Source organism: Microsporum canis, genomic scaffold, assembly GCF_000151145.1.
Source record: "Microsporum canis CBS 113480 supercont1.4 genomic scaffold, whole genome shotgun sequence".
NCBI classification, from domain to species: Eukaryota; Fungi; Ascomycota; class Eurotiomycetes; order Onygenales; family Arthrodermataceae; genus Microsporum; species Microsporum canis.
Window position 1 is genome coordinate 1,730,520 of NW_003299166.1, and position 20,045 is coordinate 1,750,564.

Consider the following 20,045-nt stretch of genomic DNA (forward strand, 5'->3'; position numbering starts at 1 on the left):
ACCTCTCTAGATCTATTATCTATTCGTCTAAGGAGGGAGTAGTAGTCCTTGTAGAACTCGGGGGTATCTACTCTAATTATATACTCTAGGAGCTTAGAGTCTAGAGCTATCTATAGTGCTTCTATCTTTACTATATTGTCCCAAGTATAGCCTCCTACTTCTATAATAACTTGATTAAATTCTATAAGAAACTTAACTAGTACTCACTTCCCTTAGCGTATAGTATATACCTACCGCCTAGCCTTCTTCTACCGAGCTAGATTGACGAAAAGGTAGTCTAGATAAGTATAGAAATATACTAGTATAAACTAGCTTAGGTTATACTAATTGCGCTCTACCTAGAGAAGGACTCTCCTCGCTACTACTCCTTCTAGTTGAGAGAAAATATATTATACTCGCTAGCTAGAGCCCCTAATTAACTCCCTATCTACTATAAGTTTAGCGTTAACTTCTATCCTCTATAATAGATAGTCCAATAGTCTTTCTCTACTAAACTTCTCCGCGTTTAATAAGGCGGGTTTTAGCCGATTAAGATATAGTAGTATCTATATCGAGGGGGCCGGTAAGACTTAGGGGGTAAGATATACTACTAGGGGTATCCCCTACTTCTATACCCTCTCTCTTAGCGTAGCTAGCTACGCTATTAAGGTTCTAATCTACTCCGTCTACCTCTCTATAAGGGTACTCTACTACTCTAGAAAAGCTCCTAACTAACTCGGTGGCTGGTTACTATTCTATTATCTATTTCTATTATTCTCCTAGCCCTAATATTGGCCTTCTACTATATCTATTGCGTTCTAATCTTCTATTCCAATATTCCTATACCAATATTTCTAATATCTTCTATGTACTCGATGTACCCAATGTATCTAATATAACCAATATATCCAATGTAACCAATGTGTCCAATGTAACCAATGTGTCCAATATAACCAATATATCCAATATGACCAATGTGTCCAATATAACCAATATAACCAATATAATAATGTGTTTTGTAATATTAACGGCCGAAGAGAGTTCTATTTAACTAATTAAGGGTATCCGTAAGTCGAAGACAAAATATATAGGGAAGAAGAAGAAAGGGGAAAAGGAAGGAAGTTAGTGATAGGGGATAGAGCTATAGCTTCAGGCGTTAAGGTCATGTGACTGTGTTGAGGGTCACGTGCGCGAGAGTAAAAAGGGGGAGTCTGGTGATAGTATCTCCAGACAGGCCTTGCTGCCTCGTCGATTACGGAGCGCGCGGTGACCCGAGAAGGGAATAGGGGTCCAACCCCTTACAGTATCTTACTTCTTATAACTCTTATTTCTATCTCTTAAATATAGTAATTATTACTAATAGTTCTTTATTATATATATTATAATTCTATTCTATAGGTATTATTATTCTAGTATAGTATACTATAAGTCGTAATTTCCTATTTTCGTCTTTTTATTATAATCTAGCCCCGATAGCGTAGTCTAATATATCTATATTAATATATACTTCTTTCTCTAGATTAAAATATAGTTATATATCTCCTTATCTAAACTTCTTCTTTAGTTCTTAGAATACTATCTCTTCCCATTTGTTCTATAAAAACTCTTTTCCTTTCTTAAATAGTTCCGTAAGTAGTTTTATAATTTCTAAGAATTAGTATATATACTATTAGTAGTAGTTCGCTAGTCTATAGAATTATTAAACTTCTTTAATCGTTATAGGTATTAGCTATTTATTAATTACTTTAATCTTATCTAGGTCTATCCGAATTCCTTCTATTAAGATAATATATTCTAGGAATTTTACTTCTTATTTATAGAACTTATATTTCGTTACTTTAAGGTATAGATTGTACTCTTATAGTTTCTTAAGTATAATCTTAACTTTTTCTATATAGTCTATCTTATCTCCTTTAGTAAATATAAGGATATTATCTAAGTATACTATTATAAATATATCTAGATATTCGCGTAGTATATTATTAATAAAAGCTTAGAATATTATTAGTATATTCGTTAATCTAAAAGGTATAACTTAGTATTCGTAAAGTCTAAATCTTATTCTAAATATAGTTTTCTATTCTTCTCCTTTTTTAATTTATATTTAGTAGTAAGCTTCTTATATATCTAGTACTATAAACTATATTACTTCTTTAAATTTATCTTATAGTTTATTAATTAATAGTAAAGAGTACTTATTTTTAATAATAATATTATTTAATTATTAGTAATCTACGTATAGTTATAAACTTCTATCTTTCTTTAATATAAAGATAATTAGATATTCTACTAGTAATATTAATTATCGTATATATTCTTTCTCTAGGTTTTTATTAATATATTATTATAACTCCTCGAGTTCCTTCTTGGTTAACCTATACGTAGGTTTTAATATAGGCTTCTTTCCTTCTTTTAAAGGTATCTTATAATCCTAAGCCTTATATTTTAGTAAGCTCTCTATTAGTTCTTATTCTCTAAAGATCCCTAGTAAGTCGTAGTACTCCTAGGGTATCTATTTTTTTAATTCTTTTATTTTAGCTTCCTTTCCTTAGTAAATAGTTTCCTTTTCTTTTTCTTTTAATCGATTATTTCCTTATTTCGTCGTTCCTATATTAACCTAAATCGTTTTATTTAGTATTTGACCTTAGTCCTTATTCTTATAGGTAGCTACTAAAGTACTAGTCTTCTAATTAGAGCGGCGGTCTCTACTATCTAGTTATAATATACCGTCTCTCTAGTTAATTATAGAGTTATATTTTTATAGTTAAGGGAATCCTAAGATAATATTATATCTTCCTAAGGTAGTTATATTAAAATACTCCTACCCTTTATATTATTCTATAATATATATCTTTATATCTATAGTTTATCTATTTACTTTATCTAAAGTCCTTCTATTTAGTCCTCCGAGTAGATATAGTTTATTTATTTATAAAGTTTATATTCCTAAATTATCTATAAATTTCTTATTTATAAAATTTCTAGTAGCTTCTAAATTAATTAAGGTTCGCGTATTTAATCCGTTAATCTAGATTATTATTTTAAGGTATCCTAACCTATTAGTAGCCGCTAAACTTTAGCCTATAAAAACGTTCGATTTTTATATTATCTTAGTATCGTTTAAATTATAAGTTTATCTTCTAACTTAGTTATAGGAGTAGTCTTCTAACTAGTCCTAGTCTTCTAAATTAGGTTTATTCTAGTAATTCTCGTTCGAATCTAGTTTCTCTTTTTATTATTTTTTAATTATCTTTAGGTATTATTTCTAAAACTTACTACCTTTCTTTTCTATATAAGACCTTCTATCGTTATCTAGTCGTATATAGATTTCTTTAAAATTTTCCTATTATATAATATATACTTCTCGTATCTTCTTATTATCTTTAGTCGTCTATAGTAGATATATCTCGTATTTCTCTTTTCTATATATCTATTTATAATATTCGTTATTATTTAGGTATCTAATATATACTATATAGTCCTCTAAATAATATAGTCTCTATTTTAGATACTATTAGCTTCGTCGGTATATCTTATAGTCGTAGTTACTCTATAAGTAATATAAGTACTATAGGTACTTTAGATCTATAATTTCTTTTTACTATTATCTAAGGTATAGTAGATATATTCCTTATTATTTATATACTAATTAGTAAAACTTAGTAAGGTAGTTTATATATTTATCCTCCTCTTTCTATTATAATTCTAGTAGCGTAATATATTCGTAGGCGTCTAATAGATTTATTATTACTCGTAGTTTCTAATAGTTTTCCTTAATTTTCTAGTATATTTCCGTATATAGGGCTTTCTATATCTCTAATTTATATATTAGTTTGTATTTATATTCTCCCTATACTAGCTATATTAGATAGTTATTTTTATTAAAGACTTCGTCGAGGTCTTCTTCTTAGAGTATAATTCTTTCTTTATATATATTCTCCTATTCGAGTTTTTTATCCTAGATCTATTATTCGGGGTATCTCTAGGTATAGTATTTCTTCTAAATTCTAGCTAAGTATTTAAATCCGTAAGTATATTTTCTTTATTTAATAATTATCGGATAATACTCTTCGTACTCTCTTAGAATTTCTTTAATCTATACTCGTTTTTCTTTTAGTAAGTTCTAGCTATTCTATCCTTTATAAAAGTTATTCTTTAAGTATTTTTCTTACTTTTTAATTTACTATAACTCTTCGTTTTCTTATTCTAATACTATATTTTATCGTTCTAGTATTAGTATCCTAATAGTTACCCTAAGGTACCTTTATAGTTTCCTCTTTCCTCGGTTACTCTCTTACTTACTAGCTAATAGCGTCTTAGTAGTATTAAGTTAGTTTTCGGTTTATTATTTCTTTCTATAATCCCTAGTATAATATTCTAGTTTTTTATAATAGAAATATAGCTTCTATTTCTAGTATTGTTTCTTTTTATCGTCGTTTTGTCTTTATTATTCGATTATATCTAATTCTATAGATATAGTATATCTTTTATCGATTTACCTTATAGAGTATCCTTATTTAGATTTCTAGTTATATTCTTTCTATTCTATATCTCTTTTATATAGTTATATATCGATCCTAATAGCTCGTTCGATTATCTAATATATCTATATTAGTCTCTCCTTAAGTCGTACTATCTTATTCTTAACTCTATCCTTAAGTCCTTAATAAAATTAGTCGGCTAGTACCTCTTTATCCTATTTAAGGTATGATACAATCTACTAAAAGTCCGATATATATTATGCTGCGCTTCTGGTTTGTCGAAGTCGATAGATCTTCTGCTCTGTATTTCCTTTCTCGTCGATGTCGATAACCTCGTCGTCGATCTCGTTCTGTAGTTCGTTAAACTATACTTGTAGGTTAGGTTCAAACTAGTCTATTACTATTCCTTCTAGAAATGTCGAGGTAGCGAGTACTTCATCGGTTTTATTTATAATTCTTATTATATTTACTACAAAGTAGAGGTCTATTTATACTAGGAATATTCGTAACTTCCCTCGTTCTCCTTTAAATAGCGTTAGTTTATTAACTTTAAGTTCTCCTACTAACCCGCGTCCCTAGGTAGCTAATATTATCTTAAGTTATTATATATATAGGTTTATCTATTAGATAACTTCCTATAGATTAACTATTAGTCCTAAAGTTATCGATCTAGTATTAGGTACTATAGTTTTCTTTAGGTATTCTTTCTATAGGTTAACTTACTTATTAGGATATAGAATATATATCTAAACTTTCTCCTATTTATTAGGTTCGCAAGTTAATTTATATTTAACTTCTAGCGAGTAAATAATAAGTCGGAATTAATATTTAGTTCCTATAATTATAAATACGAGGCGATTAATACTATAAAAGGGAGGTTCTTTAGCCTATATAACTAGAAGTACGCTTAGATAAGAATTACTTAAGGGCTCTTTATAGATAGTTAGGTCGAAGTATTATTAGAGATATATCTAAACGGAGATACTCTAGTATCCAACTTTAAGGTAATAGCTCTAAGTCTAGCTTACTTTTATAGGTATAAGTTCCTTATTATAATTAAAGTAGTACTCTAGTTAATTAGGTATAAGGCTTATTAAGGGATATTAGATAGATAAAGGAAGTATACTTATATTAATTAGTACTATAAAGCTATAACTTACTATAAAGTTAACTTTAATCGTAAGTATTAAAAGAACTTTTAATTAAGGTAGAAAATAAGTATCTTTATATATATATTAATCTAAATTTATATTACTTATTTCCTTATAAATCTATCGTTAGTCTTAAACCTTAAGTCTATTATTAGATTCGACTCTTAAATCTATTATTAGATTTAAACCTCGAATCTATCGTTAGATTCCCTAGCGTTTTAGTAACTTAGATTCCGCATGATTACGTGATCTGCTTGTCCCAAGTTTCCTGTCTGCTCTGTGTTGGTCCAATGAATGTGATTGCCTGAGTTGTGCCGTAGGTGGTCCGTAACAGAGAACTAGAAGAGAGGCGTAATATAAAGGGTTAAACCTCTATTTCTTTCTTAGGTTACTATATACTCTATAATCGACGAGGTAGTAAGGCCTATCTAGAGATACTATTACTAGACTCCCCCTTTTACTCTTATATATATAACCCTTAATATAGTTATATAACCTTAACGCCTAGAGCTATAGCTCTATCCTCTATTACTAATTTCCTTCCTTTTCTTCTTTCTTCTTCTTCTCTATATATTTTGTCTTCGACTTAGTACTTACAAATACCCTTAGTTAGTTAAATAGAACTCTCTTCGGCCGTTAACAGATTATATAACTATAGATAGTACTTGTTAACGGCCAAAGAGAGTTCTATTGTAAGAGGTTGGACCTCTATTTCTTTCTTAGGTCACTGCGCGCTTTATAATCAACGAGGCAGTAAGGCCTATCTAAAGATACTATTACTAGACTCCCCCCCTTTTACTCTTATATATATAACCCTTAATATAATTATATAACCTTAATACTTAGAGCTATATCTCTATCTCTAATTATAGACTTCCTTCCTTTTCTCTTTCTCTTTCTTTTTTATATATTTTATCTTCGACTTATAGATACCCTTAGTTAGTTAAATAGAACTCTCTTTAGCTATTAATATTATAAAATATATTATTATATTAATCTTATTAGTTATACTAGTTATATTAGTTATATTAGTTATATTAGATATATTAAATATATTAAATATATAGAAGATATTAGAAATATTAGTATATATTAACGGCCAAAGAGAGTTCTATTTAACTAATTAAGAGTATCTATAAGTCGAAGATAAAATATATAGAGAAGAAAGAGAAAGGAAAAAGGAAGGAAGTCTATAATTAGAGATAGAGCTATAGCTCTAGGCGTTAAGGTTATATAACTATATTAAAAGTTATATATATAAGAGTAAAAGGGGGAGTCTAGTAATAGTATCTCTAGATAGGCCTTACTATCTCGTTAATTATAGAGCGCGTAGTAACTTAAGAAGAGAATAGAGATCTAACTCCTTATATTATATCCCTCTTCTAGTTCTTACTTTAAAAGTATTAAGAGTAGCGGTCTTTTATAGTACTAAGGCTAGTTTCTAGATTAGCTTATTCTAGCTTATTTACTTTACTAGTAGCTACTATTATCTCTTTCTAGTCTATTCCTTTATTATTTAGTCGATCTTAAATTCTTCGAGCTCTCTATCCTTACTAACTATTCTAAATAATTACTAGGTCTATACTTACTATAAAGGTAGTAGGTCTAAGACTATAGAATAGAGTAGATTTATATAAAATATATTATATATTATTTTAGAAGTATCTAGACGATAAGTATAGCTTCTAATCCTCTCTAAAACTCTAAACTTTCTATATTTTATATTAAGCTTCTTAGAGGGTCGATCTATCTTAATATTTTATAAATCTAGCTATATATAATCCCCTACTTTATACTATATATCTAGATCTCTAGATCTATTTATAAAATTCTATTACTTCTATTAAGTAGCTACTATTGTGATGGGGAACTCGCTGCACCCTCCGGGTCAACTATTGTTCCGTGACCGGAGCGGGTGTACTTTCTTCCGCTTGGCCTCGGCCCGTCTTTTGTATTCCGTACATATATATAGACTTACTTACTACTTATCATTAATATATATATATTCGGGCTTATTCTTGAGTATTAAGTAGCGGCCGCGCGGGCTCCAATGTATCATAATCCGTAGCTAATGAGAGCTTATTACCATGCTACTCTATATTATACCGTTAATATATTGGCCTATATATCAGATATTGATATTAATATTGATATTGATATTAATATCTATTTTATTACCTATCCCGACGAGCTATATCTATATAATATAGCGATACTACTTATACTACCTTATAATAGCGACTACGGTGCGATTCGGTATATCTACTACGCTCGAGAAAAAGAGGTAAATAGAGGCTTAATATATAGTATAAATACGAGACCTAAAAAACTCTTTCCTATAGTAGATACACTATATACCTACTATATAATTAAAACGTTAAGCCGAAGCCTAGAAGAACTAAGATAGGAAAAGGACTAGGCTAATAAATATTAGAAAAGAGTAACTAGAGCTATACTAAAAAGGGAAGGAAGAACCCGCAAATATAATACTAAGAAAAATATTAAATAGAACGTAGTAGAGAGGAGAGATATAAACGAATATATATACGGCCTTCTAAATATATTTCTAAGGACTCTCTTCTTTATTACCCTTCTTATATATATCCTTATAAGTAGACTTCTATTAATATATATATTAATAGGAAGCTAACTATTAGATATACCGCCGAGTAGAAAGAGATATAGAGCTACTCTCTCTATTCTAAAAGCCGAACTAATAGCTTTAGCGGCTTCAAATCCTATAGTATCGAGCTCTATAATACTAGGTAATAGCCTTATACCGGTCTTACTATTTCTATAAACTAGAATAGCTACTATATTCTAGGTAATACTAATACTAGGTACTATTAGAGCCCTATATTTCGACGGAATAAATATATTACTCTTTATAAAGAACTTTACTAGGCTATATAGCTATTATAGTATTACGGACTATACTATTATTCTAGAGCTATTTCCTAACTATTGCGAAATATAGATTAGTAACTAGATAAAGAGCCTTAATAAATAGAAAGATCGTTCGTAGGATCTATTTATTAATAAGATTAAAAAGGAATACTTTAATAAGGACCTAGAGAAGAAGATATATACCCTACTATACCTAGAGAACCTAATTAGCAAGTCTAGGGAATAGGACGATAATATCCGAGACTATATACGCGAGTACCTAGTAGTCTTCTCTATATTTATATAAGAAGGTAATATTACTATAAGAGACTAAACGGCTAAGTTCTTATATAGCCTCCCCGAATCCCTAAGAATTAAGGTAATAAAGCGAATAAAGCTTGATTAGATAGACCGTAGTATATATAATATAGATAAGAGTATATTAGGCCGCTATCGACCTTATTCGTAAGAAAGAAAATATTAAAGAATACTAGAGATAGATCGACAGCTAGGATAACGAAATATCTAAATAGATAGACTAATATAGAGAAATTAGTAAGCTAAAGCTTAATATTAATAGCGTTAACCTAGTTACTCGCTAAGCTACCTAGGAATTAATTCCGAATCTAAATTAGAATACTAGTACTAAATAGGCCGACGATATATTAAATATAATAACTAAAGTATTTAAATATCTCTATATTGCGCTAATAAAAGCTTATTCCGAACTAAATACCTAGCCTTAATACTAGGTACTATAGAGGAATTATTAAAATAATAGACTACGTAACCCGGCCTAAGATATTAATAATAGATACTTAGCCCCGAATACTAGATACTAGACGTATACTAGTAGAGCCGATAACTAATAGAATAGCCGGCCGAGAGGTTACTTTTATTACAGAATAGAGAACTACTATATTAGTAACTATCTAAGAAAACTCGAAGATATAAGGGGTAATCTATACTATATTTATTCTTAGACTAGTAAGCTTTATATAGGAGTATATAAAGATAGTAGAGCTCCTATAGCTTAGAAGCCCGGCCTTATAATAGCCGAGTCCCTAAGACTAATAAAAGAATATAAAATATATTCTACCCGGGTCGATATAAGCGCGAATACTACTATAAATATACCTAGATCTATATCTATAGGAATTAACGTCCGGGTAAATACTATTAGGCTTAGAAGTACTACTATTCTAATAATAGATAGTAAATCCGATTAGACTAAGGATAAATATAATAAGAAGACTACCTATATAGAAGGTAATACTCGAGTAGCTAATATTATTAAGTATAAAGTTAACGCCGGATTCGCCGTACTAACTATAGTAGAAAAGAAGTAAGATACTTAGTAGGACTATCTTCCTACTATAAAGATAAAGATTACTAGTATATATAGAGACGCTTAAGGCCGGGTCCTTAGTAAGGTTAGGCCCGCGGATAGAGATATAGATATAATAAATATCGACCCCGTCCCTCGCTGGGCTAAACTAGAAAAGAAGGAAGACCCTAATTATACTAACGCTATAGCTAGTAAAAGGCTATCTACTATCCTTAAACGATATAGAAATCTAGATACCGTCGTCGCTTAAATACTAGATTAGAAGGTAGAGGGTATAACTATTTAAGATCTACTCTATAATTTATTATAGATATATAGAGCGTTCTTCTTAAATACCTCGTTTAAGCCCCTAAAATAAAAGGGTATAGAGATAGAGGCCCTATCCCCTATAGTTCGAGTAGGGATATATATAGTTACCGATAGACTATCCGCCGACGACGAGGCTAATTCTATATATATAACCGAGGTACTTAGATACCTAATAAAGATAAAAGGTAGAATAGTTAGTAGAATAATCGATATAGGCTCTAAAGTTAATATTATAAGCCGCGAACTTACTAAATACCTCGGCCTATATATTATTTCTAACCCAAACTATACTATCGTAGTATAGAATAAATAGATAGTACTATATATAGGATACTACCTAGATATAGTAGTCGACGTTCTAGATATTAAGGTTATAACGCCCTTTCTTATCCTTAAAGCCGATAACGAATAAATAATCCTAGGTAGATTGTAGTAGTACCTTATTTGGATTAGACTTAAGACCTAGTAGGATAGCTCTATAAATATATTAGTCTACGATAAAGATAGGAAATATTTAAGATTTAATACTTACTATATTACCGAGAAGAACTAGAAGGCCTCTAGCTCTATATAGAATAAGGATTTAAAAGGACTAACTAGTAGACTGTAGTAATAAGTATATAAAGTAGCTACTAGTCGATTAAACTATTAAAGCCCTTATATAGAAGATATAAGCGATAAAGGAAGTAAATATAAAGTCTCGGTTAGTAGTTATAGAGTACTATTAAAAGAAGGTATGCTAACTAGGCGGGAATAGACCGCTAATTCTACCGACTAATTAGAGGTCGAGCTAATTAACTAGCGACTACTAGCTAATCTAGCCGACTAATTAGAGGCCACTATTCTAAACCTAAAATTTAAGATTTACCCTATTAGATATATAATAATAAATATAGAATATAAAATAATAAGAATAAATATTCTACTAGTACCCGAAGACTATACTACGAGAGTCTATATTAATACTTATTATAAATAGAAAGGCGAGAAGATTAATCCTATTAACTATAATATCTTAACCGGGGAGAAATCTAGTAGCTAAGATAACTAGATATAAATCTATAGAGAACTATATTATATATACTCCTATCTAGACCTAGAGTCTAAATATAATAAATATCTATAACTAAGGATTGTAAACTTTCCCCGAGGAACTAGACTTATCTAAGAAAGGATTAATAAGATAATAGTTAGTAATAAGCTCCAGCCTACTAAGAAAGACCTACTACTCGAGGTCCTTTATCGTAGAGAAGGTATTATTATATAGATTTAGGATAAGATCGGGAAAATAAGATATAAAGTCGCCCTACTATAATATATTAGAACTATTAAATATAAAGCCTAGTAGGCGCCGGAGTTCCGAGTCCTTAGAGTACTAGAACTAATAGTTATTAAAATACTAAAGGAAAGACTATATATAGGTACCCTAGAACTATCCTACGGACCCTATAGGAACCCGTGGTTCCTATAAGAGAAGAAAGAAAAGAATACCTTTAGGATTATTAACGCTATTATAATATTAAATGGTATAACTATTTAAGATACTAATACGCCCCCGTATACTAATAAATTTATAGAAGACTTCGTAGGAATAGTTATTACCTCTATTATTAACTTTCTATTAGAATATAACTAGATCGAACTATATATTGAAGACTAGGATAAGACTATATTTATAACCTCTATTAGACTACTCAAGTAGATAATTGTTAACGGCCGAAGAGAGTAGACTGGGGTCGGTACCGGGTCGGGCCGGGTTTTGGCCTTTAAACTACCGACCCGATCGGGTCGGTACTAATAAATTCTTAGCACGGGTCGGGCCGGGCCGGACCGCGTCGAGTCGGGTAAAAAACCCGGGTTTTTAACTTTCTATTACTAATAGTAATATCTTCCTAAATAGGAAGGCTAGGCGAATAAAAATATTATTATTTAAAAGCTCTAGTAATTCTCTATAAAATAAGGCTATTTATATTTTAAAATTATTAGTATTAGAGGCTCTAGCTTTATATTAAGATATAGTTCTAAAAATAGTATACTTTCTTTAAAATTTAGCTAGAGAGCTTAATTTAAATAGTATTAAACTACTAATAACCTTATTTAATAGAGAATTAATAGAGCTTTCTAAAGATTCTATTTTTATTTACTTAGCTTCTCTATTCAGAGAGTTAGAATATTTTAAGCCTCAACCCGACTCGACGGGCCGGGTTCTAAGGCTTAACCCGGCTCGCCGGGTCGGACCGAGTCTAAAAAAAGCCTAATACCGACTCGACCCGGCCGGGTCGGACCGGGCCGGTCCGGGTAAAAAACCCGGACTCGGCCCCAGTCTAGAAGAGAGTTCTATTCAACTAACTAAGGGTATCCGTAAGTCGAAGACAAAACACATGGGGAAGAAGAAGAAAGGGGAAAAGGAAGGAAGTCGGTGATAGGGGATGGAGCTATAGCTTCAGGCGTTGAGGTCATGTGACCGTGTTGAGGGTCACGTGCGCGAGAGTAAAAAGGGGGAGTCTGGTGATGGCATCTCCAGACAGGCCTTGCTGCCTCGTCGATTACGGAGCGCGCGGTGACCCGAGAAGGGAATAGGGGTCCAACCCCTTACAACTATACTACTATAGTTTATAAAAATATAGGAAGATTATAAGAGCCTAGAGACTATTAAGGCCGAGATCTAGTTCTAACTATTAGTAGTATATTGAGATCTAATACTCGAATCTACTTTACTAAGTAGCCTTTAAGGCTAAGTAGAAGAAAGTATACCCGCTCTAATTACTAGAATAATAGTTAACCCAAAGAGTATAGCAAGTTCCCTATTATATAACCTCCCCCCTTTGAATATACTAGCCCCTAATATATACTAGGTCAAAAGCCTAAGCTTTCTCCTATAGCTAGCAGAGCTATCTATAAGTAATGGAGCGAATGTATTCAATATCGATATTCAAAAAAGATCACGTGACTTGATGACTAAGCATCCATTCAACATGTCGATGACTAAGCATCTATCCAATATGTTGATGACTCAGCATTACTATTCAAATATTTTGATGGGGTAAGATGACTAAGATGCCAAGCCACTAGTTATGCAAGGTTACAAGTATCCAATCAAATGCCCAGGATTCAACCAATCACGTAATTTACAGCAGACCCACAAATACGCACATTTGACCCCTTCTATATATCCACTTTTTGGAATACAATATACTTCGCTTCGCTCCGTAAATTAATAGAATATATATATAGAAATCTTAAGCTTATATATTCGGTCTAGATATAAATATTTTAAATAAAGGAAATTTATATAATAGATAGAATTTATATATAAGGATAGATATTAATTAATAATAAGTTAAATTAGTCATTAAAGCTAGTATATATTAGAATATTAAAAGATATTATATTAATTAGTAGTTAAAGTAGGGTTTTTAATAAAGAAAGAAAAAGAATAATAGGGGAACTTTTAGTATTTATATATATATATTAGTAGTAGCTTATAGATTAATATAAGGAATAAGAAAGAATTAATATAATTATAGATAAGTATAGATATATAATATATTAGTAGTAATTCTATTATAGGGGTCTATTAATATTAGAGGTTAGTATCTTATATAGCTCTTTTAGTATATTAGCTAATATAGATAGCTTACTAGGTCAAAAGCCTAAGCTTTCTCCTATAGCTAGCAGAGCTATCTATAAGTAATGGAGCGAATATATCCAACGAGATATTCAGAAAAGAGTATCACGTGATCCGCTGACTAAGATGATGACTCAGCATTATTTTTCAACTCGAGCATTCTGAGATAGCAAGATGACTAAGCAGCTGACTAAGCATCGATCCAACATGCCTATGACTAAGCATCTATCCAATATGCCGCTGACTCAGCATCCATTCAACATGTTGATGACTCAGCACCCCTCCAACATGTTGATGACTCAGCATCCATCCAACATGTCGATGACTAAGCATCCATCCAACATGTTGATGACTCAGCATCCATTCAACATGTTGATGACAAAGTATCGTCATTCAATTTTGATGGGGTAAGATGACTAAGCTGCCAAGCCACTACTTATGCAAGGTTGCAAGTATCCAATCAAATGCTCAGAATTCAACCAATCACGTAATTTATAGCAGACCCACAAATACGCACTTTGAGACCCTTATATATATATTTTTTGGAATACAATATACTTCGCTTCGCTCCGTAAATTAAAGGTTCTATTTTCTCTAGCCTTAATATAGAAGAACTCTCTAAAGATTTTATTTTTAGCTATAATTATAGCCTTAAAGGCTTTATAGAAGACTTTTATTATATTTAAATACTAGTTAAAGATAAATACTTATATTACCTTATAGTTACTAGAGAATAGTAGATATAATTTAGCGGTAACTATTAGATTTATCTATTTAACTCGTTCTACTAAGATATTAGAGATAGCTCCTAACCTAGAGAGCTAAACAGTAGCTAGAAATATATATAGGACTAATATATATCTATTCGAAAGTAGACATAAGGATGTGCGGGTCGGGTCAAACCCACGCCTTTTTAAAACTGCTCACTGTGGGCGTGGGTTTCCCCGCACCCAAACTTTTGGGTCCTATTAAAAATAGGTTTTACCCACGGGCCCCACGGGTCTCTAATAAAGCTAATTTATAAGTAGAAAAGCTATTTTCTGGTAGAATATTACCTAATTAGGAAGGTAGATTTAAAGTTTAGCCTTAGTAAGCGTTTTTTCCTTATCTATTTTGAATTTTTAAAAAATCCCTAAGATACTTATATCAAAAGTATTAGTACTAGGCCACTATTTAGGCTTAAAAGAAGCTATAAAAAATAGAAAAAATATACTTTTTAGACTTTTTCTATATTTAGAATTAGTATAGGGCCTATAGGTTACCCAAAGCCCATTTTAATTAGGCCTACCCACCTATTTTTTACCCAAGGCTTTTTAGGGGTGCTTAGATTTGACCCAAGCCCAACCCGCCCAAATACCCGTGGGTTCGGCGTTGCATATCCTCATATCTAATAATTTATTTACTTTATTACTTATGTTATATTAAGATATATTAATATTTATAGCTTGATCGAACGAGTTGAGCGTTAAGATTAGGCGGGCATTTAGTAGTAGTGGGCATTTAGTGGTGAGTCACGTTACGCGATAAGAGGCGCGTCTAAATTGAACCACCTGCCCGGTGCTACTTTTACACACCCAGCACTTATCATGAGTCCTATATACTATACACTGGCCTTAGAAGAAATACAGGAATGAATATAAATAAGCTTGGTATTTGCAGAGTATATACTGGGAGTCGCCATCTTCTATGTAGTTAAGTTTCGCGGTACGTCGGCATGTATTATTGCGAATGGGGTGAAAAAACCGGGAAAACCGGCTAACAAGACGCTGGGGAAGCCTGTTCAAAAGGATATGAAATTCTCGCTGGAAAGGACTGCTCTTCTTGAGACAGACGGAGCCTGTGCTTAACAGCGAAGCGGCTTTATACAAAAGAAAAACCTGAAAGTCAAAAGAATAGACATTGTAAGAAGTGTAGGGAGGATTTATTTGCTTTTCGCAACCAAAAGAATAAAATAAAATTACAACGAGGCAAAAGGGACGACTGATATCATGCGAGAATCATGAACAAAAATAGACAAATACAAAACTGAAACTGCGAAACGCCCAAAGTTCAAAAAGATGAAAATGCGAGGAAAACCAAGTGCGGATCCAGGGCGGAAAATGGTATCAAAACATGGCGAATATTTCGAATATGATGAGAAAGGATTGAAAGTCGTGAAACATGCGCGCGTGGAATCGGTGTTTTTGAAGAGTGGTTTATATATGCACCTAATGTTCCTGAATTGCAGGATGACCGCTCTGGTCTCTGGCATGACTGGATTCGATTCGGGCTAACATTGCCGCGGATGTAAAGTCACGACTGGCTTCAAAACTCGACCGCACTCGGCCAACTGAGGATCGACATCTTTCAAACGAGGGACGAACACGGTCTGGAGGTTGTATTGGAGGTGGAGGTTGGAGCTCCAGGCTTGAAGTGTACGCTGTCGTATCGCTGCCATTTTGGCTCCGTGGGTTGTGGGTTGTGGCGGTTGCAGCGACTGAGGGAGGGTAGATTGGACGTTCGTCGTCAGGTTGATTTGGATCTCGTTTGGGAGCTGGCTGGGCAGTGGACTTGTCACCGCTTGGAGCAATTGCGTTCATCGAGTGAGACAGTGGGACGTAGGCTTCGTATTTTTCGAGATACTTGAAGTCTCCGCGAACCACCTGCTCCCGGACGATGTCGACGTCACGAGGGAAATATATTTTCTGTATCGATTTGAAGGTGAACCGGGGTCCAAGACACGCAACGACGGTCAGTAATAACAGCGCCCAAAAGGTAATGTTGCCAAACACCTCAGCACCAGCTTGGTAGAATTGACCGGACGAGGTAGTGGCTGAGTACACGCCGGTCCAAAAAAAGATCAAAAGTGAGCTGACGAGGCTGATAAGGACCGTAAACCAATCCCAACGGTAAGTATTTAATAAAACGTAGGTGTTACTGGATATAACAGCGTAGCACGCAACGAAGATACCCATACGAGTACGATCGGCGAGGTCCAATCCGTTTTCGGTGACGCTCTGGGCTGGGCGGAAGGTAAGATATGTCATGAAGAAACAGATCACGGACTGATAGAATCCGTCCAACATGTATAGCCTGCGAGAGTCAGCGCTGAATATCCTTAAGAGAAGTAAGGAACAGACCAAAATTTCTTGCGACTCCAGTCCTTCTGCTCAATACCTCTCTTGTAGAGCTGCGGGACAGCAAGAGATACTTTATCATCAACATCCTGGTCCAATATGCCCATAATAATGACTGGGAGGGAGGTAAAGGCAAGATTGACCAAAATGATATATGTAGATTCGAAGAGGTATGAACCATCGAAGTTGTTGTAGATGGAGTACCAGAAGAGCGAGAAGATCCAAACAAGATTCTACTAGTGTTAGCAAGTAAAGTCCCACAGTAACGTAAGTAGAGCATACCTTATAGAAAAAGTTCGAAAGCATCTCCGCAATACGGCGATACGACCAGCGTCCATGCACTAGAATCAAACGCTGCAGATATCGGAACTGCCCAATAGCATAATCCGACGACATAACAGCCTGTCGACCTTCTTCACCAGCAATACCAACACCAATATCAGCCTCTTGAATCATAGCAACATCATTAGCTCCATCGCCGACTGATAGTGCCATGACCTTAAGACCATCCTTGACCATTTTGACGACGGCTGCCTTTTGAGCAGGGCTGACTCGGCAGCATATAACGGATCGGCATTGCTTACAGAGTAGGAGGAATTTCTGTTTTAGTTGATCGCTAATCATTAATTTAAGCGTCTCGCCATCAATAACGAGCGCGTGAGTTGGGCTTGGGGGTTCGTGATTGCTTTGAGCTGCTATAAGTTCTTCGTCAGATCCGGTGAGATTGAATGCGGCGAGATTCCTATCCAGCTCGATAGTTGCCGCGTCGATATCTTCGTTGTCGATATTGAAGACGATTAGTTCCATATCGGGTGTTAGTAGATTACATGAGAATCCAATGTTGATGGCGGTTTCAACTTTGTCTCCAGTAAGAACCCACAGCTTAATACCAGCGGCGCCTAACAGGGAGATTGTATCCGGAACACCGTCCTGCAGTCTGTCTTCAATAGCTGTGCCACCTATAAGTGTAAGGTTCTGTTCGATAGCGCTTGCAGCTTCTTCGAGCTTGTTATCACGGTCGATCATAGCCTGCGCAGCCTCTTCATAAATTTTGGCCCAGGTCTGGTATTCTTCTTCGGAAAGAGTACGGAGTCCAACACAAAGAGTTCGGAGACCCTCTCTTGCAAATACTTCTAATTGAGCGGCAGTAGACTTCCGTAGTTCTGGCTGTTTGCCTCGAGAAAGGCGAGAGTAGATAATACTATCAGCTCCCTTGCAAAACAAGGTAATTTTTCCATCGGGCATTCTAATAATAGCGCTCATTCTCTTTCGGGTAGAGTTGAACTCTAACGTATTTAGGACCGTATAACGACGCTCCTCACCCATAATATTCAGACGAATATCGTCGCCAGCCCGTCCAAGAACGGTGAAGCCACAATCTCGCGCTGTAGCGACAAGAGCGGCCTCATCGGGAGACTGTGCTTTGAAATCAATACGTGGTGGATCGCCGGGAGTACGTTCTGTGATAACAGTATGGCATAGAGCAAGGGCAATCATAAAATCTTCCGTCGCCTTCTTCTGCTCTTCCCCAGAGGCACCCGTAAGATCGGAGACGTACTGTGGGGCGACAAAAGTCAGTTCGTCGTCGTGGAGGTATGGATTGTCGTGGATCTCTCTTAGTTGCTTCAGCATTTTTTCGCGAGCGTGAGAGATATCCTCTTTGGCCTTTTTGCCAACCTCTTCAACGTTGATTCCTTCTCGTCGCTGCATACCAGCTTGAGCTTCAGTGTAAGCTTCACCATACGCGACGCCATTGACGGTACATTTCTTAAACTCCATGATATTCTGCGTCAATGTACCGGTTTTATCAGAGAAGATATACTCAATCTGACCAAGGTCATCTGAGATGTTCCACGATTTAGGCGTGCACGGATACTCAAGCTTCTCGTAGTACATGAATGTGTCCGAGTGGATCAAGACGGCCTGGGCCATATGGATGATCTCAAGTGACACGAACAGGGAGATAGGGACAAGATTCTGGTACAGGATAAGAGCTACCCAGAACGTGATAATTCCATCTACCGCGGGTTTGCCGCCATACGATCCGAACTCGAAGTAGTCTAGAGAGTTGTTGTCTTGGGCCCATATTACTCCTTGAACAATACCCGAGGTAAGACATATAGCGAAAAGGATAGCGAAGTTATATATAATATTCCAGCTAAGGTCCTTTGCTAATCTAGGAGTTTTTCTCGGGCTCGAGCCAGTATTGAGCATGATTTTCGTTTGTAGGCCGGTAAAGATAACAACTGCGAGGACCCATTCGGTATTTCGTAGGTTGCATCCACGGAGCAGGACGTTGTTGATAGTAATCGCCTCTACCATTTCTTTCTCCGCCGGTTCCGGAAAATTGGGATCAGACTGGGTCCATTTCATAACACCACTATACTGGTAAAGGTTTGGATGCGGTGGTTCGCTTTCGATAACGAACTCCGCTCCTTCACAGTCCCTTGCGTGTTTCACAGCGCGTCCACAGTGGAGAGCCTGTCGTACTTTCAGGTTTGTTTCTCCGTCAAGATTCTTGGTCTCGACGTAGCATCCGCCATCCGGGTCAGAAGTAGACAAGATAACGACATCGGCAGGAATCTGTGCTCCATTATATATACGAATGAAGTCGCCAACCTGCACGTTCTTCCAATAATCGCGCTTGAATCGGGCTTTCCCGGGTGTCTGCGCCGAGTGGTTGACTAGACTACCGTAGAATTTGGCAGGTGGTAAATTCGAGGTCGGTCTGGGACGAGATCTGGGCTCAAGCTCGCCGGAGTCCGAGTGGCCGTTGAGTCCGGCAGGGTATGGAAGAGGGGTCATCTGGATTGCTTCTTCGCCTTCTATCGACTTGACGCCCTGGAAGGAAGGGCGGTAGGAGTGTGACGAAGTGCGGATGTCTGGCCTCTGGGTAGCTATCGAAACGCGTGGGGTGTCCGGAGCTTCTTCTTTGGGCTCAGCTTTCTCGCCGTTTCTCGTACGCTTGAACCACTTCCCTGCTCGTTTCATGGCTCGCGCGGTCGCCTTTTTGATGCGACGCCAGGTTGAAACTTGATCTTCGGTGTAGTGACGTTTTTCCAGTCGACTAGGCGGTGGATGGGAGAGTTGTTGAGGTCATTGTCCAACGCGGTTCGTCGCCAGTCTTCGACACCGTCTTTGATTGCC

At 35.0% G+C, this 20,045-nt stretch overlaps 1 protein-coding gene across 1 annotated transcript in view; it reads right to left on the bottom strand.

The window, feature by feature from the left end:
• Positions 1-15,989: 15,989 nt before the first annotated feature.
• The window catches only part of MCYG_04632 (phospholipid-translocating P-type ATPase domain-containing protein), a gene marked incomplete at both ends in the record, with an annotated part of 4,642 nt that continues 586 nt past the window's right edge, over positions 15,990-20,045 (bottom strand). The window contains 3 exons of the mRNA XM_002846849.1: positions 15,990-16,878; positions 16,902-17,131; positions 17,181-19,904. Coding sequence (XP_002846895.1) covers positions 15,990-16,878; positions 16,902-17,131; positions 17,181-19,904 — 3,843 coding nt within the window. The remainder of the gene's footprint in view (positions 16,879-16,901; positions 17,132-17,180; positions 19,905-20,045) is intronic.